The sequence below is a fragment of the Abramis brama genome (assembly GCF_963993115.1).
Source record: "Abramis brama genome assembly, chromosome: 18".
NCBI classification, from domain to species: Eukaryota; Metazoa; Chordata; class Actinopteri; order Cypriniformes; family Leuciscidae; genus Abramis; species Abramis brama.
Genome location: NC_139980.1, coordinates 5,705,337 through 5,727,732, shown reverse-complemented (window position 1 = coordinate 5,727,732; position 22,396 = coordinate 5,705,337). Strand labels below are relative to the sequence as shown.

The following is a 22,396-nucleotide window of genomic DNA, read 5'->3' as shown; positions in this document are numbered from 1 at the left end:
TATATTTACCATGATGGATATCGTTTTTCCATGTTTTCAGTACAATGTATGAAACTGTATGTGCATGTATTAACAATGCGGGTTTGATATGTGAATTTTGACTTGTTTAAACCCCTTTAGACTTCATGACAGCAATCACACCTGCATCACACACTGATCTGAGACTCAACAACAGGCCGATGACAAAGCGATTGTCATGAACGCCATTTGAGATTTGGCGCCTCCTACTGGTTACTTTATCAATTGCTTGGTTGCATCTCTCACAGAGGTGATGTCAGGTAAGGTCGTTGGAGTACTTGCCTCAAAATGCCACAATAGTACTTGAAATATATGAATAGAATAGTTGCTAATTGCAACATTTAATGTTCCTAAAAAAACAACTGAACATCTAAAAGTATAGCATCATGACTTGCTAAATAACTATATTATTTTATATTAGAAATAACTTATTCTTGTTTACAATGTATACATTTACTGACTCATTTGACCTGAATACAGTGATGTTGGACTTAAACAGCTGTTTTTGATGTATATTTTGAACATAAAATGATTGCAAAATGCCTGACTCAAATCACAAAGAGCAATCTGTAAAATGTGCTTAAACATTTCTAGATGATTTACCAAAAAAGTGGCCCTGTATTGACTGTAGGACACATTGCTCTCCATTGAATTCTTTATTAGGTGGTGAGATTTAGAGTACAACAGGCTAAATATGTACACAGCTTTTCCCCTGAGGTAAAAATTAACATTGGGAGAGATTATTAAAAGCAGCCTATTGGAAGCACAGGATAGAGGCTAATTTTGCCTTTTGGCACATTTGACATTCTCTAAGGCAGGTTTCTATTGCACAGTGTAAACAGGTCCTTTTCTAAATTTCCAAACAAACTGACTCCATTTAACTGATTGATTACACAGAAACAAACCACACCATGATTTTCATAATCCCATCAGGTTATCATTGTTATGCATGTGTAATACATGGGCAGGCCCAGTTTAAATACCAATAAAAGTTCTACTATAAGAGTAACTCAGCCACCAGAGATAAAAAAAAAAAAAAAAAAGGAATGTCATTAAAGCTGGTATACTTCAATAAGTCATCTTTATGTAGCACAAATCACTAAAGACTGGAAGGAATACATTAGTTTTAAGTGCAAAATACATTAGATTCACTCTATATGATATATTAGAGATGACTTTACACCAGAAACCAGAACTGGCCATGTGTAAATTATACTACAGCTTTGCAGTACTGACTTAAGTATGTACTTTCGTGTCACCATAGCCTGTTAAAGATTTGTAAACATATGTTTTGAATATGGAAAACTGATTAAAAGCACACGATTACAGTGTGGTCATTTGTCTATATCAGCATTATACAGCCCTTATTCTCTCTCTACACACATGGCAATCCCCATTCCACCACCTATACACAGTGAAGCGACCCCTTTCCGTCCCCCTGTCCTCTGAAGAGCATGGAGCAGGGTCACCAACACTCTACAGCCAGACATCCCAAGAGGATGTCCAAGAGAGATCGCACCTCCACACACATTAACCTGAAGGGAAAGAGACAAATGAAGTGTTAAATTATGAAGCACACGCGTGGATATGTCAAATAAATTCTTAGGAACCATGTCGTAAAGGTTCAAAATTAATACTAGACGATCCACACAGATATATATGTAAATACTGTGTGAGTGTCTGTGTATGTGTATATGTATATGTATATGTATGTTGCTCTAACTGTTGCTGGTCTTCGTCTACAACACGCGCTTTTGCACCACCTGCTGGTGAGGTCGATTTGTAGAAGCGAATTTGCAAAGCGAAATAAAATGGACCGGAAATTGCCTGTTGAATATTATAGGTTGTATTTTTAAACAGTTTGAATATTTTGGAAGTGAAATATGAAAGGAAAATATGGATTATTGAATTTTTAATAATGAAAATGTGTTTGAAATGTTTTGAATTGAAATATTCACAGCTTAAATATTCAACCATGCTGAATTTCAGCCCATAAAAATGCAAGCCCTAAAAATACAATGCATTAAAATGCAAGCAATGCATATTTTTTTCAAGTAGTGCAATTCAACAGGCTTTTTTGTTTCAAAAACATTTGGCATTATTTTACTTCCATAAGATAATTTGTGTTCTCGTTTTTGTCTTCAAAACTATGCATATGTCTTCTAATGCATCAAATGAAACACAATACAACCAAAACGAAAAATAAAACATTTTTGTAAACATTAGTTACCATTTGTACCGTTAAGTTCTCAAACTTTTTAGAGTATCGTACCCCCTGAGGCTTTTAACATCCCTCTGTGTACCCCTTCTCTCCAGTCACTCCTTTTTCAGTAAAGGCCAATATCCCCCTTAAATCGATTTTTCCAGTGCATTTTTTACCTTTACAAATTCTTTATAATATAAATAATGGTTTAAATAAAATAAAAAAATTCAATAGAGAAATATGCAATGATGGTAAAAAAAACGAAGTGATGCTTTTAAATGAGTGAGTCATCGAGTCATTCATTCATTCAGTAATGAAGCTGTAATTATGAATGAATCATTGAAGCATGAAGACTCTCTCGATTTGTTCAAAGCCGCAGATTCATTCACAAACACTGCTGTGTGCTGCTGTTCTGCTGTGGCTTTCGTGGAACTATTATTTTGTTGAAAAAAATACTGACAATATGGTGTTTAAAATTAACATCACTTAATATTAATACCTTTCGTTTGTTGAACTGTTGTATAAAATCAATGTCACATTTGCAATCATGTGGATATTCGATTAATGTGATCAACATTAAACACAGGAACTCACACAGGGTATGTTTCTGTATTGAAGAGCGTTTAAATCTTAAATCGATCTCTATGCACAGTCTGTGTCTATTTTGTTCTTCATGCTAGTAAATGCTAAATCCCTAATTTTACAAAGGTAGGCTACATGGTCGAGAACGGCAGTAGGCTATAGCGCGATTAGCCAAGGCAGCGTTGTTTTGACTGCAAAAGATGAGGTAATTTGATCGGATGTCATGTATTTACAGCATTTTACCTGCTAGAAATACATGCTCAGTTTTAATTTTATTTTAAGGTGGGGTAGACTTGAATGAACACAAAACTCAGCATTTTGTTCGCGTACCCCTTTCTGTCTCCTCACGTACCCCCAGGGATAGGGGAGAGCGGGGCACAACCTAACGCGGGGCTAGTTGTAACACCCTTGTTTTAAATACTTCCACACGTTAGCACGTTAGCATGACGAAACTTAGTGCATTTACTAGATGCCATATCAATACTCTATAGAGAAAAAATTGCGCCGAAATTCAAATCTTTGGAAGATACCAAAGTCTCCGGCACGGACACCACCGTCTCAGGCACAGACACCAATGTCTCCGGCACGGACACCACCGTCTCAGGCACGGTCACCAACGTCTCAGGCACGGTCACCAACGTCTCCGGCATGGACACCACCGTCTCCGGCAGGGACACCAACGTCTCCGGCACGGACACCGGCACGTACACCATCACGGACACCAAAGTCTCCGGCACGGTCACCAACGTCTCCGGCATGGACACCACCGTCTCCGGAAAGGACACCCCCATCTCCAGCTCGGACACCAACGTCTCCGGCAGGGACACCAACGTCTCCGGCACAGACACCACCCACCGTCTCTGGCAGGGACACCAACGTCTCCGGCACGGACACCACCCACCGTCTCTGGCAGGGACACCACCGTCACCTGAAAGGACAATAATGGCACGAACAATGGCAATTAGCACGGACACCAATGTCTCCGGAAAGGACACCATCACGGACACCAAAGTCTCCGGCATGGTCACCAACATCTCCGGCACGGACACCACCCTCTCCGGAAAGGACACCCCCATCTCCGGCTCGGACACCAACGTCTCCGGCAGGGACACCAACGTCTCCGGCAGGGACACCAACGTCTCCGGCATGGACACCACCCACCGTCTCCGGCACAGACTCCACTGTCTCCAGAAAGGACAATAATGGCACGAACAATGGCAATTAGCACGGACACCAACGTCTCCCGAAAGGACACCACCGTCTCCGGCACGTACACAGGCACGGACACCACCATCTCCGGCACGGACACCACCGTCTCCGGAATGGACACCAACTTCGGAACAGACACCGGTACAGACACCGCCATCTCCGGCACGGACACCGATTTCCAATTTTCGATTATGAAAATCGAATTATTGATAAAAAAAAAAAATTAACATTCTTACTAGTAGCAATTCAATTGTTGATATCAAGAATAGACATTTCAACTAGTGACAATGGAATTCTTGATATTGAATATAAAGGATTTACTAGTAAGAATTGTATTTCTGATATGCGAAATTGGGATTTCATCTAGTAAGAAATCAATTGTTGATATCAACAATTTGAATGGCAGCCTATGGTGACATTTCACTAGTGAACAGGGGTTAAAGTGGGCCGGAACGGTCCGGAACTGCGTTCCGGCACCTCAGATAAATTAAAAAAACTAGATTAATTAATATCAATGATAGCCCGATGGTAGGCTATTATTTAAAAAAAAATGTTGCATGCACCGTCAAATTGCAGCCAGCCTCGTGCTCCTTCTGAAGGAGTCCTTCCCCATCAAATCAAACCGTAATATCACAAATGCCTTCACAAACACGCTTCCCGACGTTATGTTCTCAGTCATGGTTCTCCTGTCTGATTTGAGTGCATCTACGCCAGTTCATGCATGCAGACAAAGTCCTTCCTCCCCAGATGAAAATTCTTCACTAACACAGATGCAAATGAAAAGACTATCAGTGGTAATGTGGGCTGGTGTGGCTAGTGCCAGGGCTGAATTCATGTCCCAGTCCGCCCCTGACAGTTGCTGTTCTAGCCAGAGCAAGTGGATGTTGCAGTGGAATTAAAAGTCAAAGGTGAAGTAGGCTAATGTCAAAATGTACATAATTGTGGTTGTGATTTATTTCTGTTAAAGTTGTCTTCAGCCATTTTTATGTTTGAATTTACATTGTGAAAAACAAGGTTGTGTTCCATATTGTGGTGTTCAGCAATTTTAACATAGTATCGTCATCATATCAGTGTAGCTGTAGATGGACCAAAATAAAACCATTAAAATATCAAGTAAATAAGTATTGTAATACTTGGTGCCACAGTGACACTCCTGTCCCAAAAAGTATTGCTATACCACAATACTCAATATGTTGTCCCACGGTGTTCCCCCACCTGCCAATAGGGTTGGGAACCGAGAACCGGTTCTTATCCAGAACCGGTAGTGTTTTTGAAAAAATACCGGAACCGTGCGAAATTCCTAAGTTTCGGTTCCGAAAACGGTTCTGGTGCGCTGTGTGGGCGAAGTGCTGTGAGCTTATCCTTTAATAGCGACGTCTCACCTCTTATTAAAATAGTAATGAATGCACTGAAAAGCCCTCGTGCTACTCAAATACGTTTTGCGTCAGATATCAACGCAGAGAGAGAGGGAGAGAGGGAGAGAGAGAGAGAGAGAGAGAGAGAGAGAGAGAGAGAGAGAGAGAGAGAGAGAGAGAGAGAGAGAGAGTAGAGCTGCACGATTAAGTTAATCTGTAAAAGATCTCGATTCAAACACCCACGCAATCTTATTCCTAAATTACAAAAACCTCACCCCTGAACATTCAAATCTGTTTGCGCTGTTGTTGACCCAGAGAGTTGTGAATATGAAACAGCTTTACAATCACACAGTATCGATATTTCTGTTACAAATATTCAAATGATCACAGAAGTACTGAGATAAAAGTTTATAATTCGAGTATAAACTGATGTCTACGGTAGCAACCAAAATAGAGTAAATCACCTTTTGAAAGTCGCTGCCTTCAAATAACGAGTGTATCGATTACATCTGATCTGATGCTTCAAAACATCCATAAAGACGCAGTCCGTAACTTTTTTGTGTTCAGAATTTACAAAATGTATACAATGAGCGAGTGCATCATGAATGCCTTTTTTTCAAACCGTGTTTTTGTATATCCAGAATTACTACGTTAAGCCTGCAATAAGCGTTTTTACTCGGACTATACTTTAGCAGCCGCTGCGGAGTAGCCCAGTGCCTGCGTGACTCGTCATAGACATAAATAGAGAGAAGTAGCTCCGGCAACAATGTACTTCCGCAAGACGCATACAGTTCTGTTTATTAACTGCTAGAGCGCTGATTTATCCAGTATTGAAACAAGTAAAGTCTTTATGAATCAATCATTCAAAACGATTTTAAAAATAATCTGTTCTACACACATCTTACATTCAAGCATATTCTACCCCTTCTGAGAGGGTATTCTCCACTGCTGGAGATACAATAAGCTAGGAGAGGTCCCAAATTATTCTAGAGAATGCAGACATTTATTTTCCTTCAGAAAAACTAATCTTTTTTTTGCAAAAATTGCATAACAATATGTTGAATTTGTTGACATTACCAGTCTGTTAAACTCATTTGAAAAGTATAAGAAATAAAAACAAAAAGGATTGTGGATTTTTCCCTTACTACTATTTTTTATTAGTTGTTTTAATATTTTTTATTGAATGGGAACCGGAACCGGAACCGGAACCGGAATCGTTTGGTGGAACCGGAATCGGAACCGGAACCGGAAAATTTCTTACGATTCCCAACCCTACCTGCCAAATCCCACTTTAACCACTGTATATATGCATGTATAAAGCGGAGGAAATCACACACCTTGTCAGGGTTTAGACCGAGCTCCTGTACCACTGCAATGGACTGAGCAGCAAACGCTTCATTTACCTCGAACAGGTCCACCTCGTCTAGCTTCCATCCGGCTTTATCAACCTGGTTAGAAAGCAGATACAATTCACTTCAAAAACTAGCATCACTGCTAGTGCAAAACAAATTAGGACTATAGCACAAAACGTTTCAATTGCATTAGCTAATGTTATCATTTTCTCCTCTCTTGTAAGTCACAAAGCGTCTGCTAAATGCATAAATGTTAGTGATATTGCATTACATTACATTATATTATAAAGCACCCAAAATAATTTCTTAAAAGTATCTTGGCTCAAACAAACAATATAACAGCATAAATCATAACACACACACACAATTATAATTCTATCATCATAGTATATAAAATGATATTATTTCTCATTCTTATATTAATGAACAATTCTGCTCAACATTTTAGATTTATTTGAAACTCTAAATCTGGGTCTTTAAATGGATTATACTGGTCCTCTGAGTGCCTGTAAGCATAGTGTCAAGGACCAAGCACTGATTAAAGCACTTGGTTTCAGGACCAAGCACTGATTAAAAGCATTCATCCTTCATTCATGTGGTTGAATTAAAAACCTGTGATGACTCAGACACTCACAGCTTTTCTAATGGCTGGAATTGGCCCTGTGCCCATGACTGAAGGGTCAAGGCCTGCCTGAGCCCAGGAAGTGATGCGTGCCATTGGTTTTAAGCCCCGCTTCTGGGCCTCTGATTGGCTCATGAGAACAGTAGCTGCAGCTCCATCATTTATGCCTGTTAAACAAAAATTAATGTCTGTACGCAATGAAGATGTCATAATTGAGTGTCAAAGACGTCTCAGTTTACCTGATGCATTGCCAGCTGTCACTGTACCAGAACCATCCTTCAGAAAACAGGGCTTCAGTTTGGACATGGCATCAATATTACTGCCATGCCGAGGAAACTCATCAGCTTTGACCTCGACTGGACCTGATATGGTAACAAAGGTTTTATTTGAATTCATTTTCAGTCAGAGACAAGAGCAAGCTTAAGGAGATAAAACAATCCACTTGAAAAAGTATCTGAAAACAAAAAAAATGTACTACACATTGAGAAACTACATAAGATATTAAGACAGTTTCAGAAAATACACCTTCAATTAACTGTAGCTTTCTTAGGCAACTTTCTTGTACCGAGCATAAAATTTGTGAGGTTTATGCTTAAAGTGTTTCTATGATTATAAAGATGACTTTACTAGTAAACAAAACAAAAATACTGATTAAGAAAATACATTTTATTTTTATTTTTTTGTTGCAGTAAAACGCTGCCTCGAATGAATTCACTGCTGTCCTGATGTTTGAGGTGAGTGAGGTTTTTTTATGCAATTAGGCAATGATTCAACATTGACAATAAATAAATATTTCTTGAGCATCAAATAAGCATAATAGAGCATTCATTTTTTTGCTATTACATTACATTGTAATAATACTTCACAATATTACAGTTTTTACAGAAGTGCATATAAAACCTTTATTACTGAACGTATAAAAGAGCCTCTTGCCTTTCCTAGAGGGAACAGTGACTGGCACAATCTCCTGGTCAAAATAGCCAGCCTTCTGAGCTGCTTCAGTTCTGTTCTGTGACGTCACAGCAAACTGGTCCTGAGCCTCACGGGACACCCCCCACTGCTTGGCCACATTCTCCGCTATCACAGGCACACAACCAAAACTAGATAAATTATTCTATTAAAGGGCGCAATAAAGGTAGGCAATTTGTTTTAAGAAATTACCCGTGAGTCCCATGTGGTAATTGTAAAAGGCGTCTGTGAGTCCATCAGTCAATATGGCGTCCTGCAAAGTAGCATCTCCCATCTTCACCCCTGACCTCATCTGCACTATATGAGGAGTCTGACAGAAGATGTTGCATAGTTATTATCATTAGATCAAGATACATGTTTTTACAAATGTAGACTCAAATGTGCCTTCTTAGTGTCAAAGATATCTTACCCGACTCATGCTCTCCATCCCTCCTGCTATTACTATAGTGGATTCTCTCGTCATGATGGACTGGGCACCAAGACACACAGACTTTAGGCCAGATCCACAGATCATCTGACAGCTCCATGAGGGCACAGAGTATGGGATACCAGCACCAAAACTTGCCTGCCGGGCAGGGTTCTGCCCATGACCTTAATAGAGTCAAAGTAGGAGAAGCTAAGGGAGGACTCTCAATCCACAAGCTAGAGTACACTACATGTAGTGCTATATTATTACCTGCAGTGAGGACATGACCCATGATGACCTCCGAGACCTCTTCTGGCTTCACATTGGCCCTCTTCAGCACATCTTTAATGACTAATGCCCCCAGATCATGGAGGGGTACACTACTAAGGGCTCCATTGAATGATCCTGTGAATAAAAAAGGAAAAACTTATTTGTTCTGTCGTTTTAACTGAACATTTAATTATAATTAATAGAATTTAATGCTAGAACATGAAGGGATCCTATTTAAAGAGCAAACACTCCATGTGCAAATAGACAGATATGTGCAAACTAGTTTTAATGCTTTATTAGTATTATCCTGAAAATGATGTGATTATAAGGTGTCGCTGGCCCTGACCAATCATAAAATTTCTCCTGGCCATGGCGACACAATAAATTGACCAATCAGAGCTCGAAAACACTGGGGAGAACGCACAGCAACCAATCAGAGCAGCTCTACGTTTCTTCTGCACCATAGTACCATAGTGAGACACTTCAAGACTGCCGTGTAGCTAGAGCGTTAGCTAATTAAAATGAACTAATAAGACATATTTTGACGGTATAAAACTACAGCGAACAGACACTCTTTCATCGTACAGCTCTTTTGGTTAATTTGTTAATTCAGGTAGTGCCACAGGAGATCAATCTTTATAGTATAATCTGTCAACAAGCTGCAACAGGATAACCTACAGTTAACAGCTACAAAGAGATGCTTAGCATCGTGTGGAAAATATAATGATACAAGACATGAGATGAAGTTTACCTATAGGAGTCCTTGCAGCGGAAACAATAACAATCGCGTCCGTGTTCATCTTTGCTGTAGCGCTGTTTTCCCGGCAGGTTCCTAGTGTGTCTGGTGGGCTGGTTCTCTATTTATATGCAGGTTGTTTCAAGGAGCCTCCCACCTCACGCTGTCTCATTCATTTGATAAGATAAGAGTACGAAAGCATCATCATCGAGATCTAAGTCTGATGTATTGGTTTTATTTTTGTGTAGCGCCATCTTATGGCGTGGACGGTTGACAAAAAGGGCAGCAAAACGTCGTCTATGCACTCTGATCAGTTTAATTAATTAAAGTACCAACGTTACTTTACATCAAAAACACTTCAAACGTTACTTTACATCAGAAACACTTCAAACATCACTTAACATGCTCACTAAATACACAGATTTCAAAGCATTTTTACTGCTTTTTTGGGGACATTAAATGGATATAATAAATCCAAGACATTGATAAACTAATGGAATGATTTTGATCAAATTTATTCAAAACAGAAAATCAAAGCAAGGTTTGAGTCATATTAAAATTCTTTATTGATATTTGGTCAGTACATGAAAAGGATTGAAATCAGAACTTAACAAGATACATCTCAAAAAACTACACACAAGTCAAACAAAAATGTTTTCTCTCGTCATGTAGAGGAACAAAAAGTTCAACATCAGGAAACTAAGGACTCTCTGAACTTGCAGCTTCAAGACTTAATTGAGCTTTATGATACGATACATCACACGTAGCTAAATTATTTCAGAGTTCTAACGAGAGAGCAAATGAACAGTACAGAACCAAGTGTTCATATTACTTTGACAGTGGAAAATGGTTTAAAAGTCATTCATTAAAAAAAATTCAAATATACAAACACAATGTTGCTTTTTTTATAAACATAATCAGCTTTGAACGTCTTGCAAATGCACTGAAACAGGTTATGATGGGAGGTCGGGTAGAAAACAAAAGTGATGCAGTTGACCATTTCTCAAACAAGAACTAACTGGCCTGAAGTGTGTGACTTTCTTGTTTGTCATGAGTTACTTAAAAAATGAACAAATCTTTAAGAATGTTACAAAACAGACCCTGTGGAGGCATTGGTGGCAACTGTTGCTGCAGATGAGTCCAGGCCATTCTGAGTGCTGTGCCGCGTACCCGCAGTCCTGCTGCCTTTGGAGACAGCAGCGGCCTCATGGGAGTCAGCATTGGAGTCTGTATCATTCGAGTGCTGGGTCACTGATGTCTCACTGCCCGTAGGTGAGTCCACGCTCTCATAGCCTGCACTTAGCTGAGTCACGTACCCTTCTCCGCCCCTCTGGCTCACAGCATCTTCTGAGTGGTTGGAGAGTTTTGACATGCCACCGTGGGTGGGGCTGGAGACAGAGGGCGATGGTGGGTAATCTTCATCTGCACTGCTTGCTTCCCTATACAGACTGGAACCAGACACGCCCCTCTGAGACGAGTTCCCGTTGGCGGGTCCATTGGACACCCTTCCGCAGTCTTTCCCCACATTTGAGCTTGAGGTGTTCATAGGTTCACTTTGAATGGAAGGTTCGGAGGCCGTTGAAGGGGACGTTCTGCTCGGACCAGCTCCACTAGAAGTGCCTGGGGTTTGGTTAATCTGAGTCATCTGCTGCCTTGTCTCCCTCAGCTGCTGCTGAAGAACCAGAATGGTGCTCTGCATGCCCTCCACCTCCTCATCCAGCTGAATAATGAAGTCATTCAGCTCTGGACCACATAAAATGCAAAGGAACAAAAAGTGAGTGAAGTCTATGTCCGTTTAAAACAAACCAGGAATGGAGTGGATGAACGGAGAAAGGCTTTGGCTCACCATCTTGGCTGCTCTTGAGCTCTTCGCTGTACTTCTTCTGCAAGGCGAGCTCGGCCTCCAGCTGGGCGATGCGCCCCTGAGACAGCTGCCTGCCCAACTCCTGATTCTCCTGGATCAGCATGCGACATTTCGCCATCAGCTTCTTACCAGTCTGGCTGCAAGGGAAACAAGTCTAACATCACATCGTGAACATGGCCACAGGGTCAATACAAGTGGCCACTGCATTTATGAACCAACCAGAAAGAGTTTACAACAAACTCTCCATTGACCAGACTGGTAAATATTGTTGACCAGTAGAGTTTACAAGCACCTAAGAAAATGGCTTAGTTTTGCAGAAAGCAGAATTCTGAAACTAGTAAACATGGTTTAACACGCTTGGTTTCTGTCAGAGAATGTGTCTTATTTAGACATGTTAACGCATAAGCGGGGTTTCTTACAGCTTTTTGAAAAGTGCACATGCATGAAAAAGATCAGACAACTAAAGTAACAACAGACTGGAGAAAGCCAATTACCAATCATGGCCAATGTATAAGCATTTTAGGACAGCACTTCTAACACAGTGCAAGCAAGCGCAATGACTGATAAGCAGTTTCCTTGTGTGCATGTAAACGGTCAACGACAAACAAGAAAATCAAGTAACAGTTCAAACAATTCTGGGAAGAGATGAGTGAACAGTCATCAGACCAAATCAAGTTTCACCATCAAGTGCAATACATCTGAACACATCTATCATGGAAGCATTCCAATAGGCCATTGACCAAGTTGCAAAACCAAATTCATTCAAAAATCTAAAAGCAGAGATGTTCACAGATTCAATTAAAATGAGTACCTACCTGTTAATCTAAAACCAGCTATGAGCAACAAGGCAATGATTGCATCAACTGAGGCTTAATACTATTTTGTGACTAAATGACAGCAGGTAAAAATTATGTTTTTCCCAAATTTTCCCAACAATAAGCAATGCAATTTCTTGTATTATCATTGAGATAAAATAACTGCAAAACTGGATGTGCAAGAGCACGTCATTTAAATCAGCAGCATGTTTTACTCTTCTATTTTGGGGTAAGTAAATGCAACCCTTTTCTACTGAAAACTCAGCAGAGACTGTACTGATATATTGATATACTGTACAGAGATGCATTCAGTACCCTTCAACCTTGAATTTAATGGTCACTAGGATGCTTTGGTGTCAAATGCAGTAGTTAGTAATACTACTGTCCTCAAAATAAATGACTTGGAACAATTTCATCATAGAAATTGCTGGCATTCAACATTTAAGCGCAAACAAATGTGAGGTAAAAAAAAATGGACTATTTCCTTAAACTGGTTCAACATCTTTTCTGGACATTCTGCTGCTAACCTCCAATGAAATTTCTGATGAATTATTTAATGCCACTTTAGAGCAGACAATATTTCAAAAGACTTGGTAACAAAGAAAATTACCTTAACCAAGTTGTTGTTTTCATAGATTTGCAAAGAAGCAGCTCTAAAACTACTCTTGAGTCACACAGATGTTAAATGCAGCTATAAAGTCAAAATGTATTCTCGCCATAAAATAACTACCGAGCAAAATACCTGCGAAGGAATTAAACGTGACCCGAGAGAAATTAACAAAGTCATTAAAATCCTCACTGGGTGAAAGCAAAATAAAAAGTGATTAGAAAGGTGCACAAGTTAAAGTACAAATGATCATACACAGACATTTGAACAGCTTGAATAGTTTCCTCTAACACACATTGGACATTTGCATTCACATTGAAAAGGACAATTATGTTTGCATCTGCAGCAGCGCAACAGCCAATTTAAAATGATTACCAAGTCGGTCAATTCATTTGAACCACACTGCTGTAAACGCAAGGTGCATTTTCAGAGCAAAACAAAGTATAATATTAAGAACACAAAAAAGTAGGTGGTTTAAGACACTGTACCGTATGTCGCACCTGTGAGATGAACATATATCAAAGTCTTTGCAGATCAGAAAGTCTGATTCCTTCCCCAAAGTCTTACATCATAAAGGCTTCTGCCCCCAAAGTCTTAAGATTGCTTAACTCCTCCCCCATTTCATTGGATCACACTACATTCCCACCTCCCTGTTACATGCTAGATTCTTAACCAGAGTCTCAAGGTGTCTACGATGGAGTTTAAATGGGGACATATTCCTCTGCAACACGTTTAGTAGGGCCATGTCATGTTTTAAATGTTCAATCAGTGATCTTTAAACTACAGTTCAATCAGCTCCAGAGCCAACGCTTTGCTCAAGTCTTTCATAGGCCGCCTTTTTTGTTACAGGAAGCTTTCTAACATGGGCTGTTGGGGTTGGAAGGGGGGCGTTTCCGACGTGACCACCTCTTCAGGAACAGTCCCGATTCCTTCAGGCTTCTGTACCATGAGGGGTGTGGGGGGGAGAAAGAGCTGAAACAAAAGTGTCACCTGACCAAAACTGTCGTGTTTTGTTCTGATTTTACATTACGGTATGTGTAATAGCAGGGCAATACGAAAGAAAAATGTCTTTTGTTCTGAGCTTTGGCTTTAAAGTCTGAGTCTCGTTGTGAGCAAAACATTTCAGTCTTCCCCCACCATTATCTGCACTCCTGCAGAGGAGAAGGTGGGGGTTGAATCAGGAAAGTCTTGACTTTTTGTTTGGAGGGGGAGTTATTTTAGTTTACCTATCAGGTGTAAATTTCCAGGCACTCAGTTCATTTTGGGCTTGCTCCAGTTTGTCTTTAGTCTGTTCCAGTTCAGCCTTCATTTTGAGGAAAAATAAGTTGATGGCTGGGTCCACCATGGACGATCTCAGCTGAGCTGCACTCGGTTGCTGGACTTGCTTCAGGTACTGGATTTGGGTCTGCAAGGTAAGAGAGACCATTAGAATGAATCTCAGCATGTAAAAAATGACAAATATCAACATCAATAAAGGCAAGTGATGCCCAGTTTGAGAAAAAAAAAAAAGGACTCTTTAGCTCTGAAGCTAGTACATATATAAGGTTTGAAAACTCCAGACCTTTACAATTCACAACATTTGGTTAATAATAATTACACAAGTTTTTTATTACTCCATGCCAGCTTCTGTGGCTATTTCCATGGCGAGAAAAATGTATGTTAGAACAAAATCGATTTTTAATACCATTTGTGCCTGCAACAATTGTAAAAATTAGCAAAACTGACTGTGAAAGTTGCACTTAAAAGTGCAAAGTTGTAGTCATCCACTATCCCACATTCTCCACCAAAATTTGCTTTCCTTTTTGTTTGCTGTTGCCATGTTGAAATGCTGGAAACAATATTCTCATTTCTGCTTCTGTACAACAACTTTGATTAATTGCAGTGAGCATTTGTATGACTTAACATTTGGAAACACATTTGATTACAACACAACAGCAGTTATTACTTAGGTAAATATCCAGTGATGCTTCACAGACAAGTCAGTACAAAGGACAAATTCAACTGCTGCGTGTAAAATCTTTACACTTATATTCATTTAAATTCTACGTCCACATGCTTCGGAAATGGAAGCATCTACTACAGTCCATCTGAAGCACTCTTTATCATTCAAGCTGATTTCCTCCAATAAGAACCGACCATGAAGCAGAAGTAAAAAAAGGAGATGTAGTAACAACACTTACTGTACAATCTTGCATTTCCTGCTCTTTAGTAGCAAGCCTCATGACCAGAATGTTCTCCCTGCGTGCAGATTCCTGCTGTTGCTGCTTCAACTTCTCCTCAGACTCTTTCAGGCCTGTCACATCATTGGCTGCAAACATTTCAACATTAAATAGGTGCATTAGTTATCAACATTTCATTTTCTGCACAACATAACTAGTTAACACAAAGACGGAATACTCTTAGCACGAGTAAACCACTGAAGACTATTAATAATTCAGAACATCTGGGATGTGCAAACTTACAGTTTAAATCAGCATATTTCGCCTCAAGCATCTGGACATAAGCTTCATGCTGCTTCCACCTACACCAGGAACAAAACAAATCAGCTTTACAATCAGGAAAGCTTCAACATACATAACTTATACCCTTAGAGATTATTGCACACCTAGTACAGAGTTCCTCTCGGGTCAGGGTCTTCATGTCAGATTCACTAAGGCGAACCTGCAAGGACAATAAATAAAGAATGAAGATTTATAAAGGGGTCTTGTTGGCGGTTAGAGATTCATATAATCAGATTAGACTGCGACAATGAGCTCACCTTCTTCGGGAGAGGTTCTTCATTGGTCATTCTGATCCCTGTGGAGCACAGAAGCACACAAATCAAGCAATCGGTGAAACAACTCAAAGATACACAGGTTTTTCAAGCAACAATATGCAGCAATGGTCTAAAGGCAGTTGCGTGGATTTCACACGCCTACACATGTGCAATTACAAATATAGGCCATGAAGACGAGCGATTCGCTCGTTTTTATAGAATGCAACAATTACAATAACAAAATGCCTTTTAAATCAAGCATTTGTAATAATGCATTAAAAAAATAATGATCGTAAAAACGCAGTGAATATGGAGAAAATCAGTTGTTCGGTTGGAAAAACGAAACTGCTCCATTAATCGGGTTTACTGCTAAAGCATTTCATGCACCTTTTCCACGTTTATTATTTTTTTTTTTAAACGAAACAGCAAAGTAATCTGATCGGCCATTTAGCTTATCATTGTGTCAAAAAACAAAGTTAACCTTGTTCATTGAAAAGGAGTTCGCCAGTTAAAGAGTGTTAAATACGCTAAACGCTACGCGCTGCAAACAATCGCGCCAATCTGATAGTCTCACGATGCACGTTACAGTCGGGGGGAAATGTGAAGATTAAGTTGCCGATAATGCACGTTTTTCTTAAAATAAAGTCACTAAATTACCGTGAAAGGACGCGGAGGAATAAAAATGTGCCGGCGCCTTCTTGGAGCAGTTTCGCTGTCACAAAATGGCGGAGAAGGAAGAGACTCTCCCTCTCCGAGAAGCAGCACTTTTTCTGGAATAACAAAATAAAAACTCTAACACTTACCAGACCCAATTCACTTCGACCAGAATGACGCGTATTCTTTTCCAATAAGAGATCGTAAGTGCTTATGTTGAATTATATGTTTCTCGGAAGGGGGACAGCTAAGATTTGTATTTAAACGGAGTGGAACCCGTCCGCCATGACCAGCGTGTGCGCGATGTTGTTCAGCCGCACAGCATCAGTGTGTGTTCGCGCGAGCGCTGAGGGGGAGGAGCACGTTACCATGTAGTGTTGTTGTTGCCATGTTGCAGTTGTACTCAGTGAGAAATCGGGTCTCTATCATTTTAGTTAATAGTTAAATGTGATATTTATACACAAACGTGTGTATAAGTATATGCAAACTACATTAATTATATATATATATAAAAGTGGTCGCTCATTTTAGATTTGTTTTCCAGACCATTTTGCGTGTTTATCTTGGAGGATCTGGCCACACTATGTTAACTTTACGTTGACGTTTACCAGATACATGTATGAGCCAGTGCATATGTGTTTTTCATTACATATATGAGAAAACTATAGATTCCTTCGTCACACAAAGGCTTGAGTAATTATTAATCCACAGTTGCTCTTGCTGTTATTTCGATATTAATCCATATTGCTCAATTACTTGGATTAAATGAGGGATATAACTGTTTTTTTACAATCGTCACAAACCATGCATTATATGTTCTTAAATGAAACCATTTATTTTACAAACTACAACTCACTGCAAAGTAAGGCCTAGAATGACTGGCTGAATTATACCAATTGGCACAGGGGGTGCACGGTTTTTGCATCCTCTTTAACTTACACAATACAAGTTATATATCTCAACTGAACGAAATTAATGTTTTAAACAGCCTCTTGTGATATTTTACATGTAAAAATATTTACGTTTCAGTCCATAACCAAATAAAAAATAAATACTTTTGCGTCTGACCCCTATTTTGATATAATGGTACGCTCTAGTCCAAGTTGAAGTTGAATTTCAAGGGCAGGTTGTAATGGAGCGAGTTTAGGGTTGTTCACTGTCGTTGCTAGTGCATGTGTCGTTATATGACGGACTAGATTATGCTGTGCAGAGTCGGATATGCCCGCAGGTAAAGCTAAAGTCTGAATTAGCTTTCGTATTGTATGTGCAGCCAAATAAACGGTGTGGTTTATTAAATCAGCGGTATCAATAAACTGCGCACTTTTGGTAGAGCGACCAAGCTAACAGCATCAGACTATTACCGGTAACGTTAGTTTGCGTAACTGACATTACGAGTGCAATTTTAATCAGTGATATGGTAGATCATTTTCATAGCCTGATATTTGTTGATTTAGAGTTGTGTAAGTTACGTGTATTATCGGCTGCCAAACAACAGCTTAGCTTGTTATAAATATCTAATCCATTAATTATGTGTAGAGCTAGATTTTATTTGAACTAACCATACAAAACTGTTTTGTCAGTCGTTAGTTAATGAACTTTATCAGAAGGCACTCAATCAGCTCAGCTTCATTGCAGCTTTGGTGGAAATAGATCATATAAAACCAGTTTTATATATATAAATAACGTTAGTACTTCAGAGTACTTTGCCAAACTCCAAACTAATACTCTGAACCTGAGGTTTTTTAAATTATTTGATGCTAGGACACCCACATTTGATGATCTCTATTAAATACATTTTTTTGTGTAAGGAATTATTTGTATCATGTGAGGGAAATACTAAGCCTGGAATCATACAGACTTATTTTATAAAAATTTTGAGCACTCTAAAAACGCGTTTTGTAAATCCATGTACCCTATTCAAAAACCTCTGCTCTGTCACCTGACTGCTGCCATGTAGCAACAATCCAGTGTGAACTCAATTCATCCCAGTAATCCAACATTTTTGACTGTTACCCTGCCAAGTTGTTGCAATACTTGGATCCCTCATATAGATAAATATTTAATAATCTTTCTTTATTACTATTCATTCTAGGTGCGCTGCCACCTTGAACCCTATTTTGGGTGCGGTGTCCTCTAGACAGAAGCACTCACTCCCTGACCTCCCGTATGACTATGGTGCACTTGAGCCTCACATCTGTGCTGAGATCATGCAGCTGCACCACAGCAAGCACCATGCAACATATGTCAACAACCTCAATGTCACTGAGGAGAAATATCAAGAGGCACTGGCCAAGGGTAAGTACAAATGCTAATGCTTTTATCATAAATGGGCCTGATATTGGTTCTTCAGTTGCTGGCCATTGTAAGAAATGTCACTCAAAGATGATCAGAAAAAAAAAAAAAATTCCAGAATTAAAATATTATTATTGTTAACTAAAACTATTAAAAATCGCTTAAATTGAAATAAAGCTGAAATAAAATAAAATATTAGATTAAAAACTTACCATAAAATATCTAAAAACTTCACCTAAAAATTTATAAAAGCTAAAATGTAAATATAAAAACCAAAGCTAATTCAAAATATTAATTAATAGTATACCAATAATACTAAAATTACACTGCTTTATACACCTCATTTCCTCAGGCAACTTGAGGTTCACTTACAAAGTAGGCCAATATAGTTTTCATAAATGGTTCAGTGGAAAAAATAACAGTAAAAATGTTTACATTTACTACGTTCTAATAACTTAGAATTGTCTTCATTTCATATAACAAGTCTTCAGGTTTGCTCTTGCTGTTACAGGTGATGTGACGACCCAAGTCTCCCTTCAGCCTGCATTGAAATTTAACGGTGGTGGTCATATTAATCATACCATATTCTGGACAAATCTGTCCCCGAACGGTGGAGGAGAACCACAGGGTGAGAGATTTCAATCAGCTTACCCTGGACAACTGTCTTAATGTGCATGTGTACACGTGAATGGATGTCAAACATGATGAACTTATATTCATACGGCTATTTCTTTCATTTATGAAGTATGTAGTTGTATATGAAAAGCCTTTGTTTCTTTCGTATTACAGGTGAGCTGTTGGAGGCCATTAAGCGTGACTTTGGTTCATTTCAGAAGATGAAGGAGATGATGTCAGCTGCCACAGTGGCCGTTCAGGGCTCAGGCTGGGGCTGGCTGGGCTTTAATAAAGACAGTGGAAGACTGAGAATTGCTGCTTGTCCAAACCAAGACCCTTTGCAGGGCACTACAGGTAAATATTCCTTAAGGAATGGTAGAGAATAGATCTATTTTGGTACGGTATGAATCCCTAGAGTTGACACTATTTTTTTCCATACACTCTTAACAAGACCCTCAGTGTATACACATAAAATGCTCCAAATTTATTCACGACAGTCAACCATATCCACATTATTTTTCGTTTTGTACAGCTAAAAATAACTGGAAGCATGTGACACAGGAAGCCAGACACATTAAATTTACAAATGGCTGCGACTGCTCCTATATTAAAAATGTGGTGGATATCCCTATAAATAACAGTTGTATATGTTACTTAAAGGATTAGTTCACTTTCAAAAAAAATTTAGCTGATAATTTACTCACCCCGATGTCATCCAAGATATCCATGTCTTTCTTTCTTCAGTCGAAAAGAAATTAAGTTTTTTGAGGAAAACATTCCAGGATTTTTCATTTTGCCACTTCAATGGCAACCAACTATACCAATGTTCAAAGAAGGTTCAAATGTCAATGCAGCTTCAAAGTCTCGACACGATCCCAGTCGAGAAATAAGGGTCTTATCTAGCGAAACGATCGGCCATTTTCAAAAAAATATATATATATATTTATTTACTTTTTAACCACAAATGCTCGTCGTGTACCATCTCTGAGATGTGCCGCGCATTGCGTCATCACGTTGGAAAGGTCACGCGTCATGTCATCTATCTAAGTTATTTGTCTGTGTACTCCCGTTCAAAAAGGTAGGGAAGGGTGAAAAATTTCATCTCATTTTCTCCTCCAACTTCAAAATCGTCCGACATCTTTGTTTTCATTTCTTCTTCTTCTTCTTCTTCTTCTTCTTCTTATTATTATTATTATTCTTATTATTATTATTTTATTTTTTATTTTTTTCGTGACCTTTCCAACGTGATGACGTATTGACATTTGAACCTTCTTTGAACATTGGTATAGTTGGTTGCAATTGAAGTCCATTCTGTGTAGAAAAATCCTGGAATGTTTTCCTCAAAAACCTTAATTTCCTTTCGACTGAAGAAAGAAAGACATGGATATCTTGGATGACATCGGGGTGAGTAAATTATCAGCAACATTTTTTTTGAAAGTGAACTAATCCTTTAAAGGTACACTATGTAATTTTTGGCCCTCTAGTGGTAAAAAAAGAAACTGTATGCATTTTGCAGAAGAACATTGTTTTGATTGTGCTTCGGCTCTGCGTGACTGCAGATGAATGACCCTTCACGATAGATAATGCTTTAAAATGAACTCTGTTTGGCCCCGATCACACCAAACGCGTTTTTCAGGTTCGAAAACGCGAGGCGCACAGCACTTACCATCACACAGAACGAGCAGTGCGCTGCTTTTTTTATGTTGCTAGGCAACCACCGAAATAGCTGTCCTGTCAGTCAAGTAAACGTCAAATCAGCCTTTTATTAACTTTATTTACTTTCTGTTAACATTGTGGTAGTTACAGTTCGTGAAGTCGTTAAGCTCCTGGTAACCCGCGAGAGCACCACAAGTTTATCCTCCATCATCGCACTTTCCGGGTGTTCAAAGCAACTGTAGCTTTCATCACAACAACGGAAGGCCCGCCTCTCCATTCATTCGATTGGACAGTGGAAAAAAACGTGATGACGTCGGGCGCTTTTTCTGCTCGGAGTTGTTTTGTTTTTTTTACTGCAAAACAGCGAGGCGCATAAACAGCGCGCAGAATGCTCACTGCCATAGGAAAACAATTGAAAAAATGGCACCTCTCACTGCAAAAAACACGTCAAGTGTGATCGGGGCCTTAGAGAGCTACATCTGGCAATTTATCTATTAAAAACAAAAACGTACTCACCTGTTGGGTAGTGAAAACGCCATCTCCGCGTCGGTTTTACAACATTTCAAATCCCTGTTTTCGAAATTTAGCTTCTCCATGTCAACCTTTCTTAATAACATGTTTTGGAAGAAAGATTGATGTTTTGACTCATTGATTAAATTGTTAATTTTGAACAAAAAAAGTTACATAGTGTACATTAAAGGGAAATCAATATTCTGGTAGACTCCATAGAGAAAGAAATCAGCTGTTTTTATAGTTGTCTAAAACTATAAAAGTCTTTGAACTTTAATATACCCTGTTTTCTTCTTAAATTTAAGGTCTCGTCCCACTACTTGGGATAGATGTCTGGGAGCATGCATACTATCTTCAGTACAAGAACGTTAGACCGGACTACGTTAAGGCCATCTGGAATGTTGTGAGCTGGGAGAATGTCAGCGACCGTTTCCAAGCTGCAAAGAAATAAACTGCAAAAAAACAACACAATGTCCATTTATACCTTCGAAGCGCACAAATATCCAGACCACATTATAACAATCAAACTTAACTGAGACTCTAGAGAGGCTTTATGGTTCTTGACAAGCTCATTTTACACACAGAATTGTGCATTGTAACTCGTAGCTTGCATTTTTGTTGAGTCGAAATCGAGAATATGTACATTTATGTTATCAGTACATGCAAATTAAAAGATCATTTGAACTGAAGTAATCTTTGATGTGTTTTCTTGTTTTTTGTTTTTATGGATTTTTACCCTAAATAACATTTATAAAATATTAATAATATAAAACATATCAAACTGAATTATTTTAAAGTTGAGCATGTCATTCAGTGCAGTGAGACTGGGATATGTTAAAATATCTTTTTGATAAACACAACAGATGCTTTCACATTGTTAGACCTTTCATTTAAAAGAGTTTTAAG

At 39.0% G+C, this 22,396-nt stretch overlaps 3 protein-coding genes across 8 annotated transcripts; 1 reads left to right on the top strand and 2 right to left on the bottom strand.

Annotated features, from left to right (window-relative positions):
• Positions 1-659: 659 nt before the first annotated feature.
• Positions 660-9,952, bottom strand: acat2 (acetyl-CoA acetyltransferase 2). Of its 2 annotated transcripts, none has more exons than XM_084090378.1 (9): positions 9,738-9,952; positions 8,987-9,121; positions 8,720-8,901; positions 8,503-8,620; positions 8,275-8,418; positions 7,581-7,703; positions 7,354-7,508; positions 6,705-6,815; positions 660-1,553 (listed from the first exon to the last, which is right to left on the bottom strand). In XM_084090378.1, exons 1-9 carry the CDS (start codon positions 9,784-9,786, stop codon positions 1,383-1,385), a joined length of 1,188 nt encoding a protein of 395 aa, XP_083946504.1. In that variant the 5' UTR covers positions 9,787-9,952; the 3' UTR covers positions 660-1,382. The 2 variants fall into 2 exon arrangements, with proteins under 2 accessions (XP_083946504.1, XP_083946505.1); XM_084090379.1 differs by lacking the exon at positions 660-1,553 and adding an exon at positions 5,169-5,227 and having other exon boundaries at positions 6,644-6,815; positions 9,738-9,949.
• A 318-nt stretch (positions 9,953-10,270) lies between these two features.
• Positions 10,271-16,754, bottom strand: wtap (WT1 associated protein). 5 transcript variants are annotated; one of them, XR_014603338.1, is made up of 8 exons: positions 16,567-16,748; positions 15,767-15,804; positions 15,614-15,669; positions 15,471-15,529; positions 15,189-15,316; positions 13,497-14,413; positions 11,569-11,723; positions 10,271-11,465 (listed from the first exon to the last, which is right to left on the bottom strand). XR_014603338.1 is itself a non-coding variant. In XM_084090375.1 (8 exons), exons 2-8 carry the CDS (start codon positions 15,794-15,796, stop codon positions 10,810-10,812), a joined length of 1,263 nt encoding a protein of 420 aa, XP_083946501.1. In that variant the 5' UTR covers positions 15,797-15,804; positions 16,567-16,754; the 3' UTR covers positions 10,271-10,809. The 5 variants fall into 5 exon arrangements, 3 of the variants coding, with proteins under 3 accessions (XP_083946501.1, XP_083946502.1, XP_083946503.1); XR_014603339.1 differs by having other exon boundaries at positions 13,509-14,413; XM_084090375.1 differs by having other exon boundaries at positions 14,235-14,413; positions 16,567-16,754.
• A 743-nt stretch (positions 16,755-17,497) lies between these two features.
• sod2 (superoxide dismutase 2, mitochondrial) lies at positions 17,498-22,179 on the top strand. Its single transcript, XM_084090374.1, has 5 exons — positions 17,498-17,645; positions 18,510-18,712; positions 19,221-19,337; positions 19,499-19,678; positions 21,796-22,179. Exons 1-5 carry the CDS (start codon positions 17,617-17,619, stop codon positions 21,939-21,941), a joined length of 675 nt encoding a protein of 224 aa, XP_083946500.1. The 5' UTR covers positions 17,498-17,616; the 3' UTR covers positions 21,942-22,179.
• The last annotated feature ends 217 nt before the right edge of the window (positions 22,180-22,396 follow it).

Coding starts and splice junctions, on each gene's coding strand:
- acat2 (XM_084090378.1), bottom strand. CDS start 9,786: ATGAACACGGACGCGATTGTTATTGTTTCCGCTGCAAGGACTCCTATA. Junction 9,122..9,737: donor CGCTGCAAGGACTCCTATAG/GTAAACTTCATC, acceptor TTTTATTCACAG/GATCATTCAATGGAGCCCTT. Junction 8,621..8,719: donor GGATGGAGAGCATGAGTCGG/GTAAGATATCTT, acceptor ATCTTCTGTCAG/ACTCCTCATATAGTGCAGAT.
- wtap (XM_084090375.1), bottom strand. CDS start 15,796: ATGACCAATGAAGAACCTCTCCCGAAGAAG. Junction 15,670..15,766: donor AAGAACCTCTCCCGAAGAAG/GTGAGCTCATTG, acceptor TTGTCCTTGCAG/GTTCGCCTTAGTGAATCTGA. Junction 11,724..14,234: donor TGGAAATTTACACCTGATAG/GTAAACTAAAAT, acceptor TTTCCCTTGCAG/CCAGACTGGTAAGAAGCTGA.
- sod2 (XM_084090374.1), top strand. CDS start 17,617: ATGCTGTGCAGAGTCGGATATGCCCGCAG. Junction 18,713..19,220: donor TCAAGAGGCACTGGCCAAGG/GTAAGTACAAAT, acceptor TTGCTGTTACAG/GTGATGTGACGACCCAAGTC. Junction 19,338..19,498: donor CGGTGGAGGAGAACCACAGG/GTGAGAGATTTC, acceptor TTCGTATTACAG/GTGAGCTGTTGGAGGCCATT.